The 21,618-nt window shown below is 45.0% G+C and overlaps 1 protein-coding gene and 1 non-coding gene across 16 annotated transcripts in view; one reads left to right on the top strand and one right to left on the bottom strand.

The window, feature by feature from the left end:
• The window catches only part of HIPK2 (homeodomain interacting protein kinase 2), a 195,666-nt gene that overhangs the window by 138,247 nt on the left and 35,801 nt on the right, over positions 1–21,618 (top strand). For 8 of the 15 annotated variants that reach the window (XR_012002448.1, XR_012002449.1, XR_012002446.1 and 5 more), the window contains 5 exons: positions 2,944–3,070; positions 3,975–4,096; positions 13,277–13,419; positions 16,135–16,314; positions 19,656–19,937. Coding sequence is in view for 10 of the 15 variants with exons in the window: in XM_025982134.2 (XP_025837919.2) it covers positions 2,944–3,070; positions 3,975–4,096; positions 13,277–13,419; positions 16,135–16,314; positions 19,656–19,937 (854 nt within the window). In the remaining 5 variants the exon portion in view is untranslated. Of the gene's footprint in view, positions 1–2,862; positions 3,071–3,974; positions 4,097–13,276; positions 13,420–16,134; positions 16,315–19,655; positions 19,938–21,618 lie in introns of all 15 variants that reach the window. The other 7 variants (XR_012002447.1, XR_012002445.1, XM_025982135.2 and 4 more) reach the window with 1 other exon arrangement.
• LOC112907074 (U6 spliceosomal RNA) lies at positions 9,413–9,519 on the bottom strand. Its single transcript, XR_003232691.1, has one exon. It is a non-coding gene; the product is annotated as a U6 spliceosomal RNA (small nuclear RNA).

The raw sequence follows: 21,618 nt of genomic DNA on the forward strand, positions 1-21,618 counted from the left end.
TCAGTCTGCAATGGCCTCAACATTCGTGTGTGTGTGTGTGTACACACATGCACGTGCGCACACACCCCTGCGGAGGAAGGGAGTGTATATGTTCTAATCCTGAAATATGAATACCTCTGCCTGGCCCTCCACTCTCCACTCTCTTCTGACAGGTCCCCTACTGTCACTGTAGAGGCACTGACCCCAGCCTCCAGCACCACCGCATCTCCTTCTCCCCTCCTCTGCCTATTTTCTAGGCCAGTCCTGCAGCACCCTGAGTTGCTGAGACCAAGCTTTTCCTCCGTGGCCTCTCTCCCCTTGCCTATATCCAGGAGAGGCCACCTGGAATCTGCCCCCACTCCCCCCACCCCCCACCGGGGCCATTGGTATTCTTAAAACTCCCATTAGGGGGAAGAGCTAATGCTCTCTAAGACCCAGAGTCCAGAGGAACAAACGGTCTCTCCCAGTGCCTGGCCCAGCGCTCAGGCTAAGGTGTCCGTAGCCAGGCCTATGAGCTCCTTGACCAAATACCACCATGGTTTTGTCTTTCATCACCAGAACACCATTACATCAGCAGGCAGAAGGGTTTGTTTTGTTGTTTTGTTTTGTTTTTTTATTTGAGAGAGAGGAGAAGGACAGGCCGACTCCATGCTGAGAGTGGACCCTGACGCGAGGCTCCATTTCACGACCCTAAGATCACAACCTGAGCCAAAATCCAGAGTCAGACACTTAACTGACTGAGCCACCCAGGCACCCCCAGATGGGTTAATATAACAGAGAAGTTCATTTAAATTGAGAGTGTCAGGGAGAGTTTCAGTGTGGGGCACATGGGACCCAGGCGAGACCCTGAAGCACAGAGTCCTGGAGAGAATGCTGTGGGCCGGAGAATGCTTTGTGTGAGTCAGCAGGAACTGCACTCATGCTCTGCGAACAGTGAGTTGACTCTGGCTGGTGCCAGGAGCACAGAGTGCAGAAGGAGATAAATTTGGAAGGGAGGTTTGGCCAAACCATGGGAAAGGAGTGCCAGAGCAAAGTGCATTTATAGTGTTTATTAGACAGTAATTGGATATTTGGGGGCAGAGGTGGTGACATGCTCAAAGTAGTCTTTTGGAAAGAATGTTCTAGCCTCATTCCCCAAGAAGAATCGAAGGGAAAAAGTGGAGGCCAGGACTTCACTAAACAGAGTCCAGGCACCAGGGGAGAGACTTTCAGCTAAGGAAGTAGCAATTGAAGAGTGAGATTCCAGGGACAGTTCAGAGGAGGCAGCTGCAGGAGGTGGAACAGTCGAGTACCCATGTGGCACCCTGGAAGATACCAGTCCCCAACGAGAGAAGCCCAAGGGACGGAAATGTGTGGTGGGGAGCCTCCAGGACAAGTGGGGCTGCTGGGAGGACAGAGAGGAAACACAAGGCACATCATCAGTAACAAAACACACACCCCGCACACATCACACGTGCATTCTCAGTCACACTACCTGGAGCCCCAGAAGAGCCACTTACTGTGACACTGTGTATTTTAAAATACAAGCACGTGCGTTACCTAACGGAGTGATTACTTCCAAACAAACCAATTTGCTTTGCACTAAAAATCAGTGTAAAGTCTAAGTATTAGTAAAAAATGTAAAATGAGACTTTATCCCTTTTATCAAATTTGACATGTAGACATACCCTTCCTAAAATTCTATTTCTGCATGTATCCAGGATACCCTTGCGGCTCTTTCCCCCCGTAGCCTTCAGTCTGGGTAACCTCTAATAGCAAGACTTGTAGTAAACTGTTGAATTCAAAGATACTGGTGACCTCCACCTATCTTGCTGCAGGATCAGTGTGAAGAGGCTAAGATGGGGCAAAGCCAGAGAATTCCCAATTCAGAACTGAGATTCCTTGCTTCCCGTGGAAGCTCATTCCCAAATGTTGTCTCTTTCCAAGAGAGACAGGAGAGAGGACATAATTTCAGAGTTTATTTAACTCCTCTCCAGTTAAATTCTCCTGACCCTCCGGCATCTCTCCTTTCTGGCCTTCAGACTTTGTAGCTGAACACCAGCGTAAGAACGCACCAAACTCAAACAAGAAACTCCAGGCTCAGTGGGTCCCTCTCCCTGGTGCTCTATTTCTATGGTGTGTTGATTTTCAGTAATGTGCTCTGCAGCCATCTGAGGGTATCTGTAAACAGTACTCCCCCTTAGACCTGAGCAGGTGATCCCCTTCCAAGGCCTGTCTCAGGCTTCCTCTGTGTGTATGTGCTTCCATGCCAAGCTCTGGGGACCTGGGCCCCTGGGTCCCTGGGCCCCTCTGTAGAGAGGCGTCTTCCTGGGGTCATCCTCCCAAGTGCGGACTGCACCAGCAGGCCCAATGGAAGAGGAGCATGAACAGAGCTTGCACATGCAGGCTGGCAGGTCCAAATATGTGCCCCCAAAGCCCCCAATCTGTGGGACAGAGCTGGGGCAGGAGAAGGAAGGCAGGAGGTCACCTCTCACCACCACCAGCCCCCGCCCATCCCCCCGCCCATCACCATGTTCCAGTGTAGGACCCAAGGAATCCAAGAGTCCTCAATTCAAACCTGGCCTTCCAGGTTGCTTGCTGTCTTTAGAAGGACATTATGCAAGCTTCCAACTGCACTCCTGTCCAGGCCCCACAAATGTGAAGAACTGGCCTGGGGAGGAGCACCAGCGGTGACTCTCTCTATTGTGGCTGCAGGTGCCTGCTTTTCCCTGAGACTTCAGCTGTGTCTCCACTCCCCTCTGTCTTTGCTTTTTTGCTCTTGGTTTTTATTCATTTGCTCTTTTTTGAGTTCATTTATTTGATTTAGACTCGTGTCTCCCAACATACCACCTCCCTCATTTTTTATTTTTGTTTATTTTTGTTTAATCCCCATCATTCCTTTAGGCTCCCACCTCCACCAGTGCCACTATTTCCTTAGCCAATCCCGAAGTCTCCATACTAAACTACCAATCTGCACTCTACCAGCCTTCAGCAGCGTCCATGGCTGCAGTGGCTCAGCGGAGCATGCCCCTGCAGACGGGAACAGCCCAGATCTGTGCCCGGCCCGACCCCTTCCAGCAAGCTCTCATCGTGTGTCCGCCCGGCTTCCAAGGTAAGGCTGAGCAGACACAGCCCCTCACCTGCTTCTTACCGGGGGACCTCTGGGGCACCAGTCCCCGCAGTGACGTCCCTGGACTAAAGGCTTCCTCACTCTCCTGAGAGCACTGGCATCACTGAACTGAAGGGCCCGCCTCCTGCTCTGGCCAGCCTAGAAACAATAGGACTTATGCTTCTGCACCAAGTTGTTTTTCTCCCCACCTGCTGGTGCTTTTGTCCCAGGCCCAGCTATCTGTAAATAAGTGTGCTGTTTGTGCTCTTACTGTTACGCTGATGTCAGCTTAAATTTCCTCCAGTGAGCTGTCCTCTGGACGGGTTATCTATGGGGAATTGCCACTCTGGACAGCCAGCCTCGCCTCATTCTCATGAAAAATATCAATCTGTCTGAAAAGTATCTCCCAGGCCGGTCCCCCAGATGATTCTTTAGCCATGCACCCCAACACTCTTCTCTTGAAAGTTCTAAGAAGCAGGAGTTGACTGGGTATGAAGTTACAGTGTATACAGAAAGCTCAAGTAGTTGCTTCTGCAAAGCAAATCCTGCTGGTGTAAGCCTGTGTGTGGTTGCTCAGGTTTCGAATCCGTGCCTTTCCAGTGGATTCAGGCACTCTTCCCAACAGCCCTGGCTTTGACATACCACAAGTGTATTTTCATGTCAGCAGCCATTTTTCTGCTGTAATTTACCAGCAGAGCTATTCCACTTTTGGTTTTCACAGACTCCCTAATTTGACCTTCTAGTCTTTGAAAACATTCAAAGTTGTTTTCTTGTGGCTTTTAAAATTTTAAGTTAGAAACTAAAGGGGAGATGAGACCTGCCCAGCTGGCTAGGAAGGTTCTCTGCATCCAGTGGTCTCTGACCACTCAACAACCCCTCTTCTCTCCCTCACCCGGGTCTGAAATAGGGTTGCAGGCCTCGCCCTCTAAGCACGCTGGCTATTCCGTGAGAATGGAGAATGCGGTGCCCATCGTCACTCAAGCCCCGGGAGCACAGCCTCTTCAGATCCAACCAGGTCTGCTTGCCCAGGTAATTCTTTCCTTATTATTACTGGTATTGCCATTATCCATGTTAATGTTCTCAAAAGAGATAGATCTCTGCTAATTCCCTCCTTGGTGATGAGTTAGGTGCTTCAACTCATTAGAATATATCAGTAATATTCTGAATGATCCCCAGGTGAATCACCTTCCTGGGTATCTTGCTTATAATTCCAAGAAGAAATTTAGACACAGGGAGAGTCTGGGGAAATTATTATTATTACTATTGTAGCTTTATAATGTAAATTAATATGGGAGACACAGGTTTTAATCCTAACTCTGCTAATAACTTTGCGACCTAAGGCAAGTCAGTTAATGTTTCTTTGCCTCAAATTTCTTTCTTATAAAATAGAAATGATTTTTTTTTAGTGCCAAAAGGAGCCTTGGAGATTATCTCCTTATTTCATAATAGTCGAAAAACCAGGATCACAGAAGCTGTGAGCGGGAACCTTCCTTATCCGTTCACATAGGTACTCCAGTGGTAGAATGAGAACACAGAGGTGAAATTGGTTGAAAATGTGTCAAGTGTTGTGGAAACTTAAGGTGACAGAGTGACACAATGATAATAGTAATCAATCCTTAATGGCACTCGAACAAATACATCATCATTATGCCAGACACTTTATAGTTGTTAATTGATTTAATCCCCACAACAGCAAGATAAGTAAGGTATTTGTTTCCAGTTGACAAACAGGGGAAGTGCGCACAATCCCTGGCTCAGAGTCCCACGACAGTCAGGTGACAGAACCAGGACACCAACCCTGGAGTCTGATGCTGGCATCTGTGTTCAACCACCAGGCTATACTGTTTCTACATAATCATTTCCATCACTGGGCAGCAAGGACAGCTTAACCTAAATGTTGTTAGTTTGAAAGCACACTTATTTTAAAATAAGGTAGGTTCCCAAAGCCTTTTCTCAAAGTGTTCCTACAGACACTTTATTTATGGTATCTTATATTGAACCAGAAGTTTGGGGTTTTAATTTTAATAATGGAATTGCATAGGTCTGTCTGGGCTCTCTATTCCATTGGTCTTTCTAATGTCTTGCTGTCTTAACTATTACAACTAACACATGTTTTGTGGTCTGGTAGGGAAAGTCCTATTCCCACTTCATTCTTCAAAATTTCCCTGCTATCCTTGTCCCTTCATTTCCATATGAATTTAACCATCACTTTTTTTTTTTAAGATTTTGTTAGAGAATGGGGGAGGAGGAGGGGCAGAGGGAAAGGGAGAAGCAGACTCCTCACTGAGCAAGGAGCCCAATGAGGGACTCGATCCTAGGACTCTGAGATCATGACTGAGCTGAAGGCAGACGCTTAACCAACTGAGCCACCCAGGCGCCTCTAACCGTGTCACTCTTACAAACAAAACAAGCACTGGCTCAGAATCACACAGCAGTTAGCAACTGTCTTCAAAACAAAAAGCCCTGATGTGTATTTGCCGGGCCTGGGATAAATTTATATTTACTTGAGGAAAAGCTGACATCCTTACAGTATTCAGTAATTTCATGAATGAACACAGCATAACTATATTTATCTTGTACTCTTTTCATTAAAGGTTTCTTTTGTTGGAATAGTTGTGAAATATTTTACAGGTTTTGTTGCTATTAATAATTTTATTAATTTTATTGTCCAATTATCTGTTTTTGGTTTCTAGGATGAAACCTGACTTCAGCCTATTGAGTTTGTTATTTAGTAGTCCTTTTACGGTTTTATTTAGGGGTGTGTCTGTGGCTCAGTCGGTTAGGCATCTGCCTACAGCTCAGTCCTGATCTCTAGGTCCTGGGATCAAGCCCTGCATCTGGCTCGCTGCTCAGCCGGGAGTCTGCTTCTCCCTCTCCCTTTGCCCCTCCCCTTCTCAAATAAATATTTTTAAAAATAAAATACTTTGAGAGAGAGCACGAGCAGCAGGGAGGGGCAACAAAACAGGGAGACTTCCTGCTGAGCAGGAGTTCCCCACTTGGGGCATGAACTGAGTTGTATCACATGCTCTTTTTGCATCTATTAAAATACTCATGTGTTTTTTTTGTTCATTCATCTGTTAATGTGAAAAGTTACATTAACAGGTTTTTTAAAAATACCTTATTTTGTGAGATTTTATTTATTTCCTCATGAGAGGCACACAGAGAGAGGCTGAGACACAGGCAGAGGGAGAAGCAGGCTCCCTCCTGGGAGCCCAATGTGGGACTCGATCCTAGGACCCCGGGATCACGCCCTGAGCTGAAGACGCTCAACCACTGAGCCACCCAGGTGCCCCCATTAACAGATTTTTAATGTTAAACTATCCTTACATTTCTGAGATGAGCTGTATTTGATCATATTTGTTTGTCAGGCTTTTATGCTTTTCAATACTGGATTGTTGGTATATACCACGGTTAGTGTTTTTGCGTCTGTGTTCGGAAGTGAGAAACGGCATATAATTTCTCTCTCTTATAGAATCCTTATCTAATTTGAACATCGAGGTCACCCCAGTCTCATAAAATATGTTGGATATTCTTACCCTCTCCTTCTATGTTCTGGAACAGCTTGTTAAAGGTGGATATTAACTATTCTTTATCTCTGTTCTTAAGTCAAAAATGACACTCCAGTGACCACTGACACCAGCTTCTGATGGCACACAAAGTTGTGTTGCTGAAAGTTTATACACAGAACCTTCTGTACGCAGACCCTCTACTTCTACCTGTCCCACTGGTCCTCATAGCTTCCTTTTGCTCACACAGTTTGGTAGTAGGAAGGTTGGAAAAAGCCAAGAAGGACCAAGAGAAAGAACTGCAAGCTCACTTCAGGGGCCAAGGAGCTTGTTCCTATTTTCTCTGAGTGGCAGAAATCCAGATGAGCCTCCCAGTGCTCCTCCTCTGTGAGCCAGAACCTATAGAATTCACACATACTTACAGATCTTTTTTGTTTGCCCACTTAACCCTGGCAGGCCAGAAATCAGTTCTGAAAGAAACAATAATTAACATTCTTCTTAGTTAACCTAGACATTCTTCATTATTCAGTTTGGTGAAAACCAGTAGGCTCAGCATTTCTGAATTTGTTTATCCTTTATTCATAGCAGGGAAGAGCTGTACCTTTTGCCTACTTGAAAAAGAGTCCCTAGAGTGCTGTAAATCTCCCGAGTGGATTTAATCTAAAGGTGTAATTGGGAGAGGGAACAAAAAAATACTTGTACAAAGAGTTTAGTCACTACAGTGTTTCTAACAGGGACCTACTAGAAGCAATTTGAATGTTCATCAGCAGGAGATTTGTTAGATAAATTGATGTGTGTGCATAAAATGGAACACCGTGTAGCTATTAAAAAGGGCATGGTAGACCAATGTGGCTTGACATGCAAAGATTTCTTATATTGGGTTAAAAGAACTTCCTGTGCTATCCAGTATCACCATGTGTCTTTCTGTCCATCGGTTGCTTTTTCGTTCTCTGTTTATCACTTAATCTATGCCAGGATGTTAACCTGGAAGGGTGCAGCTTTCTCCTAGGTATTTTTAAGTGGTCCCTTCAAAGGACGAAAGTAAGCTAACTTCAAGAACTAAACATTTAAACTAGTGCCTTCATTTTTCTCTGGGTAAATTTCTAGGTATCAGGCAAAGGCACTTCAAATGTTATTCTTTAAGTATATCCAAAAAGTGGGTATCACTCTTTTTACTAAAATTTAAAGCTCTCCAAGGATTTTACTTGTGAAACTTTAGAGTCGGAGTCTTTTGAATCCATTCCTCATGTTCATTTTATTTGCTTTGCCTTTTCCTCCCCACCTTCCAGCAGCATCCCACATCCTTCAAAGGGAAACCATCTCTCTGGGGTGCCCCCAAGGATATGTGCATGTAAAGCTGGAGTGAAATCACACCCTCTTGTTTCAGTGATCTGGAAGTGAGCGTCACAGACTGTCCTTACGAGTACAGCCTTGTCGGTACTGTCCCCCCTGTCCTCCCAAGCCTCAAGCCAGAGCTCACATATTGACCACCATCAGGAATTGTGAATGAGTGGGTAAAGGTAGAGAGGTGGGAAATCCAGTTCTTGAATGAGGCAATACTGAATTTATCTCATTTTCCAAATGCCAGGATCCAAAACCCCCTTTGACTACTAGAAAGGCTGGAACAAAAATTCTGAGTGCCCTCCCACCTCCCAAAACGTGGAGATTCCTGTTTGCCATATCCTTGTAGACTGTAGCCTTCCACGATGGTTTTTGCCCTCTCCTAGCCAGTCCAGTCATAGCACCTGAATCCCTTTAAACATTTCCCTAAGGACAAACATTTGGCTGGAACTTCTTAAACTGTCCAAATTACAAAACTTCAATGCTTCTCATTCAAAACCTCCTCTGGAAAAAAAAAAAACAAAACAAAACAAAACCTCCTCTGGTAACATTTTCAGCAACCAGTCTGTCCAACCATTCTGTCTTGCTCTCTGCTTCTGTCTTGCATGCTGCTTGAATTGTTACTGAATAAAGACTTTTCCATGCTACTTTTATGCATTTACCACGAGTCCCTGGTCCTCAACAGAGCCATCATTTCTGTGTATCCTCTCCATAAAGAGAGGCAGTATGCTAGCTGAGAGCATGGGCTCTAGAATTTGATTGCCTACAAGTCAGAGGCCAGTCCCACCACTTACCAGCTATAGGACTTTTGAATTTATCCAAAAGGAAGTTATTTTTGAATTTAATTTTTCTTTCAAAATAATACATATACCTAATTTTTAAAGTTACATGAGTCCACAAATTTACTAGAAAATAGTAGCTCTTGCTCTATCCCATTCCCACTTCCCAATCCCCCAAAATAACTTTTTAACTGTCTTGTTTTGTTATTTAACTCCCAAGTTTCTAAATAACATACTGACACTAATTTTTACTACTATTTCCATTTTGGGTATCAGTTGTCTTCCTGCTGTGGAAGATGAAGACTTAGCCACCCCATCCTCACAGTACCCACCTAGTCATGCACTCTGTCTCTCACTCTCTCTTCCTTTCTCCCATTCCTCCCATGGAAGTTTCTTATTCAACCATTTTGCATTATTTACATAATTATTATCGTTATTATATAATATTATTCTCAGCTGAGCCTCATAATATATTAGGATTCTGTTCCTTTCCTATGCAACTTGTTTTTTCTGGAGTTAATGGTGGTTTCATTTTTTCATTGGGTTAAGACTCTTAAGACTCTCGTTGTCCATGGTGGTCTGAAATTTCATGACTATATGCTTCCTCATGGGTCTTTTTTCACACATTGTCTTAGACACTGCCCTTTTAGTCTAGAAGTTTTTCTTTCTCTTTACCTTTAATTTTTTCCCTTCTACTTTCTCTGTTTCTCCTCCTTTTTTTCAATATGGAATGCTTCATGAATTTGTGTGTCATCCTTTGGCAGGGGCCATGCTTATTTTCTCCGTATTGTTCCAATTTTAGTATATGTGCTGCCCAAGCCAGCACTTTCTGTTTCCTCTATGTGATAATTAATTGGGTGTTGGTACTTCTGAATTAATCTAATGATTTTCATCTTTTTTTCCCATTTCTCTCTCTGTTCTATCTGCTGTTCTTTCCAAGACATTTTCTCAACTTTTTTTAAAATACCTTCTATGGAGGGATGCCTGAGTGACTCAGTGGTTGAGCATCTGCATTTGGCTCACATCGTAATCCCGGGGTCCTGAGATCGAGTCCCACATCAGGCTCCCCGCAAGGAGCCTGCTTCTCCCTCTGTCTATGTCTCTGCCTCTCTCTATCTCTCATGAATAAATAAGATCTTTAAAAAATTTTTAATTTACAAAAATTAAAACCTTCTATGGAATTAACTTGTTACAGTTCTCATTTCTAAGAATTCTTTCTTATTCTCTGAATATAGATATGGAGATATAGATATATATTCCTGTATATGATGTTTCATCTGTATGTATACACACACACACTTTTTTTTTTTTTTTGACTCTGTGAGGACAGTTTAAGTTTTTGGAAAAAAATTTTTTTAAGATTTTTTATTTATTTATTCATGAGAGGCAGAGACACAGGCAGAGGGAGATGCAAGCCCCATGCCGGGAGCCCAATGTGAGACTTGATCCAAGGTCTCCAGGATCACACCCTGGGCTGAAGGCAGTGCTAAACCGCTGAGCCACTGGGGCTGCCCAGTTTTTGGAAATTTTCTTCTGATTTCTACACTGTTTTTGTTTTCTCTGAGTTTCTTTTTTTGTTTTAGACTCTTCCATGTTAGAAGCTACCTTTATCTGGCTATTCATTCATTTCTAAGACTGAAGCACAAAAAACTAATTTGAAAGCTACAGGAGGGAAAGGACTATTGAATGAGGGCTTCTCTCTAGTCTGACAAGGAATGAGCCCCGCATTTTCCTTTTTTTTTTTTTTTTTTAGATTTTATCTATTTATTCATGAGACACACACAGGGAGGGGCAGAGGCACAGGCAGGGGGAGAAGCAGGCTCCCTGTGGAGAGCCCGACCCCAGGACCCCAGGACCCCAGGATCACAACCTGTGCCAAAGGCAGATGCTCAACTGCTGAGCCACCTGGGTGCCCCGAACCCAGCATTTTCATTGGCAAATTTCCTGATCCTCCAATGTATCTGTAGTTTTTTCTCTTGGACTCTCAGTTTTCCTAGAGAGAATCCTCCACCCACCAGGGTCTGCAAACTGAGGAATAAAGGAATGTCATGGTTTAATGTGCAGACTTGCCTGTAGATTTCCTAGTCTTCTAACTCAGTAATTGCCCTTCTGTTTTCCAGCTTCCAGGATTTTGTTAACTGTATTGTCTTTGTCCTTATGGATCTCTGTATTGTTTTATTCCTTTGCTATCATTTCAGTTGCTACAAAGAGCAATAAATATTTAATTTACTATATTTCTGGGAAGGTTATTTAGCCTCTCTGCAGTTCAGTTTACCCATCTAACAAATGGGGAGAAATAACAGCCCTTACCTCACAGAACTGGTGTTAAGATGAAGTCAGAGGGCAGCCCAGGTGGCTCAGCGGTTTAGTGCCGCCTTCAGCCCAGGGCGTGATCCTGGAGTCCCTGGATCAAGTCCCACGTCGGGCTCCCTGCATGGAGCCTGCTTCTCCCTCTGCCTGTGTCTCTGTCTCTCTCTCTGTGTCTCTCATGAATAAATAAATAGAATCTAAAAAAAAAAAAAAAAGATGAAGTCAGAAACTTGGGGTACCTGTGTGGCTCCATTGGTTGAGCGTCCGACTCTTGATTTTGGCTCAGGTCATGATCTCAGGGTATGGGATTGAGCCCCGCGTCAGGCTCCCTGCTCAGCAGGGAGCCTGCTTCTCCCTCTCCCTCTGCCTTTCCCCTGCTTGTGCTTCCCTCTCTCTCTCTCTCAAATGAATAAATAGAATCTTTAAAAAAATGTATTGGCTCTAATCTTATCTAAAGTAGTAATAAATTATAAGTCTACATAAGTGTGTACAAGTAATTACACAAGTGTGAAGTATCATCTCACCTGAGTCGAACCTGTCATTCACTGAGAGGGTCAAAAATTAAAACAGCCTTTACACTTCTCTCTGAGGTAAAATGTTATCCATTTTAGGGAAGTAGAGGGAAAAAATGATGTCCTTGGCTTAATATCAAGATTTATTTTTTAAAAGTATAATAGTCAGAATACATGCTTTTCATGAAAGCTGAAGTGAGTCTCAAAGTCAATATAAATCTTATGCCAATGAAATTGTCACTCATTTAACTTTTTGAGCGCATAAACTGTTTTAATCAGTTATTTTTCTGCTGTGTCTGAATTCAGTAAACTTGAAATATAGTTAACTGTAATTAATTGCCTTGGTTGAATTGCTTCTTTCATTTTATCAACAAACATTTATTAATTAAGCACTTACTATATAAACTGGTCCCTGAGCTTTTTGCCTGTATCCAAAACACACCAATATGCAAACAGGAAAAAAAAAAAAAAAGCAAACAGGCAATGTGAAAAAGTATAAGAGATCTCACGGGGTCTCATCTGCCCCCTGAGAGGACTGGACCAGGTGAACCCGCCACTCAGATCTAAAATGTCGTTGTATCATTTTATACACATCACTGTTTGTTAAGCTCTGACTCACGTTTGTGATTCATTTCCAGAAGTGCTTGTTAGTACATATGAGCCAAAACACACATATTAAAGATGCAGTTTGTGGAGCACTATATTAAATAAATTATCCAAGGTTAGTGATACCCAGCCCAATGCAAAGAACAAGTAACTGGATCTTTAAATTCTTGACCTGCCCAAGAAGTATTTTACCACAGTGGTATTCCTTTAAGTGTCCAAGTTTGGACAGCTGTGTTCAGTCTGAATCATTGAATAACCAGAGGCAAGCAGAAAAGTGACTGAAGATATAGAAAGCTTGGTACCCCAAACACCCTCCTGCCCCCAGTGACTCTATTCAAGGAAAAAAAATCAGTAAAGTTCATTTCAGAGTTCTTAGAAAAAGCTTAACATTTATGAAGAATCAATCTGACTTTCTAACTACATCTCATTTTTGCTCTGATGGATCAAGGTAGTTCTTAATTAAGCTTAGGGTCCCAGCTAAGAATTTTACTTGATGCTTGCTCTCTGATGTGGGCAAGTATCTGGTGATCTCAGAATTATGTTACTTTATTTTTTTAAACTTTTATTTATTTATTTGACGGAGAGAGTACAAGCAGAGGGAGAGGGAGAAGCAGGCTCCCCTCTGAGCAAGGTGCCCAATGTAGGGCTTGATCCGAGGACCCTGGGATCATGACCTGAGCTAAAGGCAGATGCTTAACTGACTGAGCCACCCAGGCGCCCCATAATTATGTTACTTTAGATTCAGATCACACAAGTTGGAGGTCTAGATTCTAATTAATAAAAAGGCAAAATATAAATAGAGGATATTAGATGGAAAATTTCTTGGCAAAAAGTTACCTTTGTGTGGCCCAATAAGTGAACTTTTGAAAACTTTGAGTGTTGTTCTTAAAGCAAATTTATAAACAAATCATTCTTCCACACAAATAAGTCCCTTCCATACGACTCTTTGCTCATGTACTACTTTTTATCTTCTATGTAGGTAGGTCACAGATGTTAATTTTATCTCCCCGTAACTTAATTTTTGCGACCAGGTCTCCATTTTCACACTCATTACAGGGTCTACCACAACCCTGGGCACACAATAAGGACTTGACTCAGGCAGACAGATTATGTGATTAACACACATATTGATGGCATACATCCTCTGCTCTACAGCAGGCCTGGCCAAGTGGGACCCAGCAAATCCTGCTTCCCCCGGCATGGCAGCAGTTGACCGGAGTGGCCACCCACACATCCGTGCAGCACGCAACTGTGATTCCCGAGACAATGGCAGGCACCCAGCAGTTGGCTGACTGGAGGTAAGCAGCAAAGTAGGTATGTCTAGGATGGGAGGCATGTCCGCTGCTCATTCAGAGAGCTGCCAGGCTGGCCTGTACTGTGAATTCTGTGGTTTGTTGAGAACTTTTTAAATTAAAAAGATTATGTGGAATATAACTGCAGTGTAATGGGAGTTAATTTTTAAATAAATGTACCAGGATATTAAGAAAATCAGCATCATTACTTTATGGTCAGTTGCCATTTTCAACCATAAATTCAGTTACATCGTTTGATCACCAGTGTAATTCACGGACTTGCCTCTGGATGATTTTTGGTTTTTGTCTCAGAATTAAATTCCACTCCCAAAAAACAAAGATGTGTCAGCAGTTAAAGACTGCAGATGGGAGTTCCTGAGGCTCCTAAGCAATTCTAGAAGGTGTTCTCAAAGTGTTTTGAGACGTGGGCACACTGGAGTTATATCTGACCTGTCAGGGGAAAGCTTGACAGAATGGGGCTTACTTGGAAGGGTAAACTGTCGCATGTTTGCTGCATGTGTCTCTTCGGTGAATAGTCATATCTGAGAGCTCAAAGTCCTTTTTCCACAGACCCCAGAGGCCTGCGGCTGACAGCTACCAGTACACCACACCCCCTGTATCTGTTTCCAGCACCCCACCATCCTACTCACTGACTTTCTCACCAACACCTTGCTCTGTTGTTTCTATGGCCACTTTGCACTTTTCCTTGTACTCTCCACCATACCATTCCAGCACCATCACTGTGCCTCCTTCACCAGCTTCCCATGACCCTCCAGGCTCTCTCCATACCAACATCAGGGCATCCCCCCATCTTTTGACAGTCTCCATACCCAACCACGGAGCCTCCCTGAAGTTCTTTTTTTGTCTAGAAGGCTATTGTGAATGAAGAGCTCTCTGTAAAAACGAAGGGGGCGGGGGGTGGAGAGAGAAACCTTCCCAGTCAGGCCTCAAATGCAGCTCCCTCTAGTCCTCCATTTAATCTCCTGACTGGTAGGAACAGGAGAGGACACAGGCTCTCTCCTGTAGCACCACTCACTTCCCACTGACAATACCCACCACGTCCACCCCCACTCATTGGAAGCTCTTTCAAAGAAGGTAAAACTGGCTTCAATTCTGGCTCTGCATGACCTGGGTCAAGTTGCTTAATCTCTATGAATCACAGTATCTCCCTCAGTAAAGTGGGGAGAATCCTATCTCACAGAATTGCTGGGAGGTTTAAATAAAGATAGAATACAAAGCACGTGACCTGTATCTCACCTGTATTATATTGGCACCTGGTACATGACAGGCAATAAATCATCAGTTCTCTTCCCTTCCCCCATTCACATGGGCTCATGCTGGGTGAAACTGCCTTTCCTCCCCAGCTCACTAGAACAGCAACCAAGTGGATACCTATCCGACCACTGTTTTTCTCACCCCATTTTCTCCTAAAAGACCACACATACATCCTATGCTACTTTTTCCCCTTGTCTTTCAGCATTTATATAGCTCACTTAATTCCAGCAAAACTCACCTACTCACAGATTTTCCTATTCCTCCTCCCTCCTCAGCTCTTACCTGGTTACCACAGGAGAAACGCTTAAAGCCGACTTTCTTTGCAGTCTCTTCTCCATTTCATGTGTGGGCCAAAGAACATCCATAATCATGGCTAATAAACAAAAGAGAAGTACTGATGCTAGACTTACATCAAAAGAATGCCATGTCTGGAGAAGAAACAGCAACTGCAAAGCAGCTGTAACAACAGTTTCTAAATGCTAATGTCCAAAAGACACTATCAAAATCTTGACAAAAGTGGCTACCTACTCTTTTTTTTCCTATTCATCTTTCCCTCAACTTGCAGTGATGAATTTCATAATATTTTCTAAATGCAAAGAAATTCTCCTTTAACTTTTTAATTTTATTATGTGCTCAGTGGGCTCTCACGGCCAAGTCTCTGAATTAATCGATTATCACTTTAAATATTTCTGTGGGAAAACAAGCCTTTGAGCTCCACCACAACCCAGATCCTAAAACTTGGAAAGAGAACCCACTTTGAGGATAATGGCTGCCAGTAGGACTTCTATCACCATGCGTCTCTTTATTAATTTTGACTTAGTACCAAATTCTATACACGTCTAGTCAACCTTCAGGTTAATGTGTCCATTCAGCAACCATGTAATTAACTGATCAGCTGCTCCATGCCTGAGCCTCGTGCGAGCCACGGAAAGAATTCAAAGGAATGTCAGCATTTCCAAACAGCAGAAACATTACAACGCCTAGATTTCAAGGGTTTGTTGTTTTTTGTTGTAAACATAAGCTATGAATTTCTCACTTATAAAATGGCATTGCCACAGACACCCTAGTCACAGAGCGCAAGAACCCATTAAAGGCACTTGTAGGTTTAAAATAAAATGCACAGGTCACCTGTTTGGGGACCTTGAAAGGTAGAGGGAGGAGTATTTGTCTCCTCTCCCCAGAACGTAAGCTGAACTCGCAGCTTGCATTCTTCCCAGTTGCAGTGCCCGCCTCCTCACTCACCGACTGTGCTCCCGCGAACTCCTTCAGAGCAGCCCCTAAACCACCTGGCGAGCTCATCTTTTCAACCCCGTGAGCTCGTGAGGACCGGCTTTTTTTTTTTTAATGGCTTTTAATTGGGGCGGGGGGTGGGGGACTTTCATCTTAAAAAAAGCCGCATATGCTTCAAACCAATAAAAGAGCCTTGTTTTCCCGCCTCCCACTCAGGAACACGCACGCTCACGGCAGCCATTACAATCCCATCATGCAGCAGCCCGCGCTGTTGACTGGTCATGTGACCCTCCCCGCCGCCCAGCCCTTGAATGTGGGCGTGGCCCACGTGATGCGGCAGCAGCCAACCAGCACCACCTCCTCCCGGAAGAGCAAGCAGCACCAGTCCTCTGCCAGGTGGGTGGTGAGCGGCGGCCTCCTCTGGGGCGCGAAGCCCCGGCGCTCGGGAGCCTCCGCATGGCCGCTGCGTCCCAGGCACGAGACAGGCAGCGGCCCGCAGAATGTGCCCGGCCGCCGCCGACGGGCTGGGGCTCGAAGGAGGCCCTCACCTCGCTCGCTGCCCTGCCCTGCCGCACCCCCGGGGAGGGCCGGGACTGCGGGCTCAGCGCCTGGCTCTGAAACCGTTCCTGCCTTTTTTCTTTCTTTTTTTTTTTTTTTAAGATTTTTATTTATTTATTCATGAGAGACACAGAGAGAGAGAGAGAGAGAGGCAGAGACACAGGCAGAGAGAGAAGCAGGCTCCATGCCGGGGGCCCGACGTGGGACCGGATCCCGGGACTCCAGGGTCACGCCCTGGGCCGAAGGTGGCGCTAAACCACTGAGCCACCCGGGCCGCCCGTTCGTGTCCTTTCACTTCTGTAAGAGGAAAAAAAAAAAAAAAAAACCCCAGACTCGCCTCTGAAGTTGCACTTTGGAAATCATAATGTTCTTTTTTAAAATGGGAGAGAAATAGGCTTTCTTTGAAATCGAAGGTCAGAAATATGACTCATTTAGCTGCTTCTTCAAGTAGACGCAATAATTGCGGTTAATCCAAGACATTACCTCCGGAATAATCTCTCTGGTTCCATTTCAATCCAGTCTCATCACAATGAACTCTTAAAAATCAAGACCGAGGGATGCCTTGAGGGGCTCAGCAGGTGAGCGGCTGCCTTTGGCCCAGGGCGTGATCCCCACAGGGACCCCCACAGGATCTCCCTCTGCCTGTGTCTCTGCCTCTCTCTCTCTCTCTCTGTGTCTTTCATGAATAAATAAATAAAATCTTTTTTAAAAAAAATCAAGACAAGAAAAAGGCCACATACTGCATGAGCCCATTTATATGGCATTTTGGAAAAGGCAAGACTAGATCAGGAGTTGCCAGGGACTACGGGGATGGGGGGGAAACAGTGGAAGGGAAGGAGCATCAGGGATCTCTCAGGGTGATGACAAAGTTCTCTGGATTGTCAGGAGCTACAAGAACATTTGTCAAAACTCATCAAACATTTCCAAAGGGCGACTTTTATTATGTGTGAATTATACCTCAATAAGCTTGATTATTACAAAAAACAAGAGAGCTCCAAACTTAAAAAAATTGCGATCAAGATTGTGTAGCTGCAGAATTGCTCCTCTGTTTTTCTCCAGAGTCACTGACCTGAAAGCACTTAATTGCTTATTTGGAATAGGTTAATCAAGGTAAAAAAGTCCAGGATATAAACTGTCTAGTGATTTTTGGTTTCCTACTTCCTCGTCCAACCCGGTGCCAGAAACAAGGCTTGCCCTTTTTTTTTTTTTTCATTCTCTTTTGAAGATTAACCCAAGAATGACTTCCTTTGAGTTGTCATTCTTCTTCAAGATTCTTTATTTGGGTGTTTCTGACAACTCAGGGAAATTCATCTCAGATCTGTGGCAGCCCTGTGACAACACACCCATGTCATTATTAGATTGGGTGGTGACAGAGGCCACCATCTTAACCCTTTGCTCTGTCCTGGTGTGGGTGATCACACAATACCAGTCTGACCCTGGGCTGAGCTTCGGCATCCTCATGGCTCACTTTGTCAAGTAGGGGCAGTAAGAACACTTAGCCTCCCAACCTGTTGACAAGTCCCTCCCTCTTGCCTGCTCACTGCCCCCCCACCCCACCCCAGCTGGCTTTATGAAGGCTTATTGCCAGTGCATTTCAAGATCAATATAATTATACGGAAAGTTTTGTATTTGCCTATTTTTAAGACCAATGCCTTAAGGAAAACAGAAGGCTCTCCCTTGTTGGGTGGTGCACCCAGGCACACTTTGCTTTAACAACAGCAAGTGGAGATACTTTAACTGCTGAAGTGGTGAAAACATCATCTCAAAGTTGCAACATAGTAACAATAATAAATTTATAGGTTTATGCTAAGTGCAAACAGTGGAACAGTCTTATCAGTAAAACTTATTGTGGGGTGCCTCGGTGGCCCAGTTGTGTGGGGCATCTGCCTTGGGCTCGGGTGGTTGTCCTGAGATCGAGCCCCACATTGGGCTCCCTGCTCAATGGGGAGCCTGCTCCTTCCTCTCACTTGTCCTCTCTCTCGTTCTTTCTCTCTCTCCCTTAAATGAATAAATAAAATCTTAAGAAAAAAATCTTGCCAGCCCCCAGAAAGGCACAAGCAACATATCTGACACCAGCTAGATAGAGAATTAAATAAAGCTACAGAATTATTCTCATCTTCCTGCTTTCCTTTTAGCTAGAAAGTGCTAGAATCTCCAAGGACACATAAGAGTCTTAAAAGTTTTGTTGGGCTCTCACGGTACAGATACAACCAAGGTCAGCAAGAGTTGGTGGGGAGGGGTAAAGGTAGGTATTTTTTTCCCTTAAGTTACCAGAAACTACGTTTACTAATTTGATAAGGGGTCTCGAGTCAATCAAAATCAAGATTAAAAGTTCCCTGTTTACGCCTTTTCCTCTTGCATTTTGCCCACTTTTCCCGTTACAGTTCAGACAGACTGGTAAACTTCCTATGAGGCTCAGATGTCAAAGACATGAGTGTTGTAGTTTCATAAGTGGCAGAACAGCCATCAGCAAGGAAACCAAAGCTTTATGTGGCAAATAACACTTCCTTCTTTCAAGTCCCTTCAAAACAAGACCCATGTACTTTTGGAGAATGACAGGACAGAGCTCAGGAAGTCAGACCTTGACCCTGAGAGTGGGGGGCGGGGGGCCGGCAACCCTGAGACCCTGTGCACTGCACCTGCTCCCACAGCCCAATCCTGGATACACGTCCTCTCTCTCTCCCGAGACCCCTGGCTGCTCCCTTTCTCCTGCTGGGAATAGGCACATGGCACTAGACCTGAGGCCAGGGGAAGCCAGGTCGCTGTCGCCATCTGTGTAGCAAGTAGCTGAAAGAAAGAGCTCAAGAGGCAGCCATTTCTGCAGTTACAGAAAACATCTGAATGTTCTGAACTTCTAACTTTTTTTAAGATTTTATTTATTTGAGAGACAGCGCAAGAGAGAAAGCGCACAAGCAGGTGGAGGGCAAAGGGAGAGGGAGAAGCAGACTCCCCCCCCCCGCCCCCCAAGCAGAGAGCCCAAAGCAGGGCTGCATCCCAGTTCCCCAGGATCATGACCTGAGCCAAAGGTAGACGCTGAACCTACCAAGCCCCCCCACCAGGCACCCCCTGAACTTCTAACTTTTTAATGGAGATTTGGCAAAGCTGGTGTTTCTAGACAGTTGGGCTCCTTGGGAGGAGGTGCGGGGCCTCCACGAGCGTGTGTGCCTGTGTCGTTACAGAAACGTCTCCACCTGTGAGGTGTCCTCCTCACAGGCCATCAGCTCCCCTCAGCGGTCCAAGCGCGTCAAGGAGAACACGCCTCCCCGCTGCGCCCTGGTGCACAGCAGCCCAGCCTGCAGCTCCTCAGTCACGTGCGGGTGGGGCGACGGGGCCTCCAGCACCACCAGGGAGAGGCAGCGGCAGACAATTGTCATTCCTGACACCCCCAGCCCCACGGTCAGCGTCATCACCATCAGCAGCGACACGGACGAGGAGGAGGAACAGAAGCATGCCCCCACCAGGTGAGGCCGTGCCACCTTGAGACTGCAGGAAGGGGCAGGACAGGGGGGCGCGCTGTGTGCCGCTGGCTCACACACGCAGTGCTCCATGGACCTGGACACGACGATCTCTCTCCCTCTCTCCTGGCCTCTACTTTTTGGTTTTGCCATGTCCTAGAGTCCTAGAGTGATTTCAAGAGAATGTCAGACCGATTTCCGTAATTGTTCAATGCCGAAATAATTTTGAATCACTTTGGTTTTGAAAAACACTTATAGTCTCTATACATTTGGGGGACTTGAGACCAGTTGTATGCAGTGCCAATGTATCTCAACTCCTGTAAGCTTAAAAATCTCTGCCCTGGGCTGTTGAATTTTTTCCCAGTTGGTCAGGATATTTCTCTAGCATTGCCTTGGCTCTCAGAATTCGAAATAATTGTCCAATTAATCAGAAATTTCTCTGTGTCTGATTAACCCAATCTTTCAAACTGCCAGTTGGCTCTTCACTCAGAGAGCATTACTGTTTATTCCAAAGTAGCAAGAACTCATTTTACGCTGTGTATGCTTCCTGGGAAGAGGAAAGGAATATTTATTGTATTTGCAAGACTATTAACCCTGGCACCAAAGCCTGTTGTCCTGCATTTCCCAGCCAGACCTGAATAGAGTGCGGTTTGTACTTGGGCTGCCTGATGAGCCCCTGGACCATGCCCTTCTGGAACAGTCAGTCCCCTGGCCTTCTGCACCCCGAGGGACCCTTGTAGATCCCAAAGCCTCAGAACCCCATCTCCAGCCTGCTGGCCTCTCTAACTGGGACCAAGAGTCAGGGAAGGTGAGGGAGGCCCACCACTGCTGAGCCCAGCGCTAGCGGCCTGCACACAGACCACGACTAGGCATAGCATTACCATTCACAATTAGGCCTCAATGATTAATTCCTGATTGGATACAATGTCACTAATTAGTAATCACAAATCTTCTTGATTAAATAATAAATTCTCACACTTGAAATCATTACTCAATGTACAGATAGGCTAATTAAAACACTTTCCCTATAGCTATTCCTGCCTGGGCTATCCCCTCCCCATCTTTATAATGAACTCAGTATTTTGCTTATTTTCCATGAGAGAACTAGTATATGTCTCATTCTAGTGTCCCTTGTCCTTGTTTGATGTCTCAGCCCTGGTCCTAAGGGCATCTCAGAAGAGGATGTTTTAGAGCCCTTCTGGTCCTGCCATCATTCATGCCAGAGGGGCCATGGCACTGGGGACACCAGACACAGTTCCTCGCTCCCCACCTACCTGTGCTGGGACTGGCATCTCCGTTTCCTTTTTTTGATAACAACCCGAAGTTGAGTGAATACTCCGTCTTCACCATCATGCCATGCTCCCCAGCCCCGGAATATTGTGGGCTCGGGTGGTCCCATCCCAAAGAGAAAGGCTTCTCTGAGCCCAGAGCAGCCGGTCCACATGTTTGTAGCACTAGCCATAAAACAGGCCGGGCAGCCCCACACAGCCCTTTGCTACAGCTGTGGAAAAGAAAAAGCAATTTAAAAATCTGACAATCAACTAGATTGGCCCTAGCATTTTTTAAGTATGAGATTTGAATTGACACAGAACCTCAACATATGTGCTCAGAAGAGAACTGAATACTGTGTCTGAGGAAGAAGAAAGAGGATGAGAGAGTGATCTCTCCACCAGGCACACGGCTGCCA

Source organism: Vulpes vulpes, chromosome 7 (assembly GCF_048418805.1).
Source record: "Vulpes vulpes isolate BD-2025 chromosome 7, VulVul3, whole genome shotgun sequence".
NCBI lineage: Eukaryota > Metazoa > Chordata > Mammalia > Carnivora > Canidae > Vulpes > Vulpes vulpes.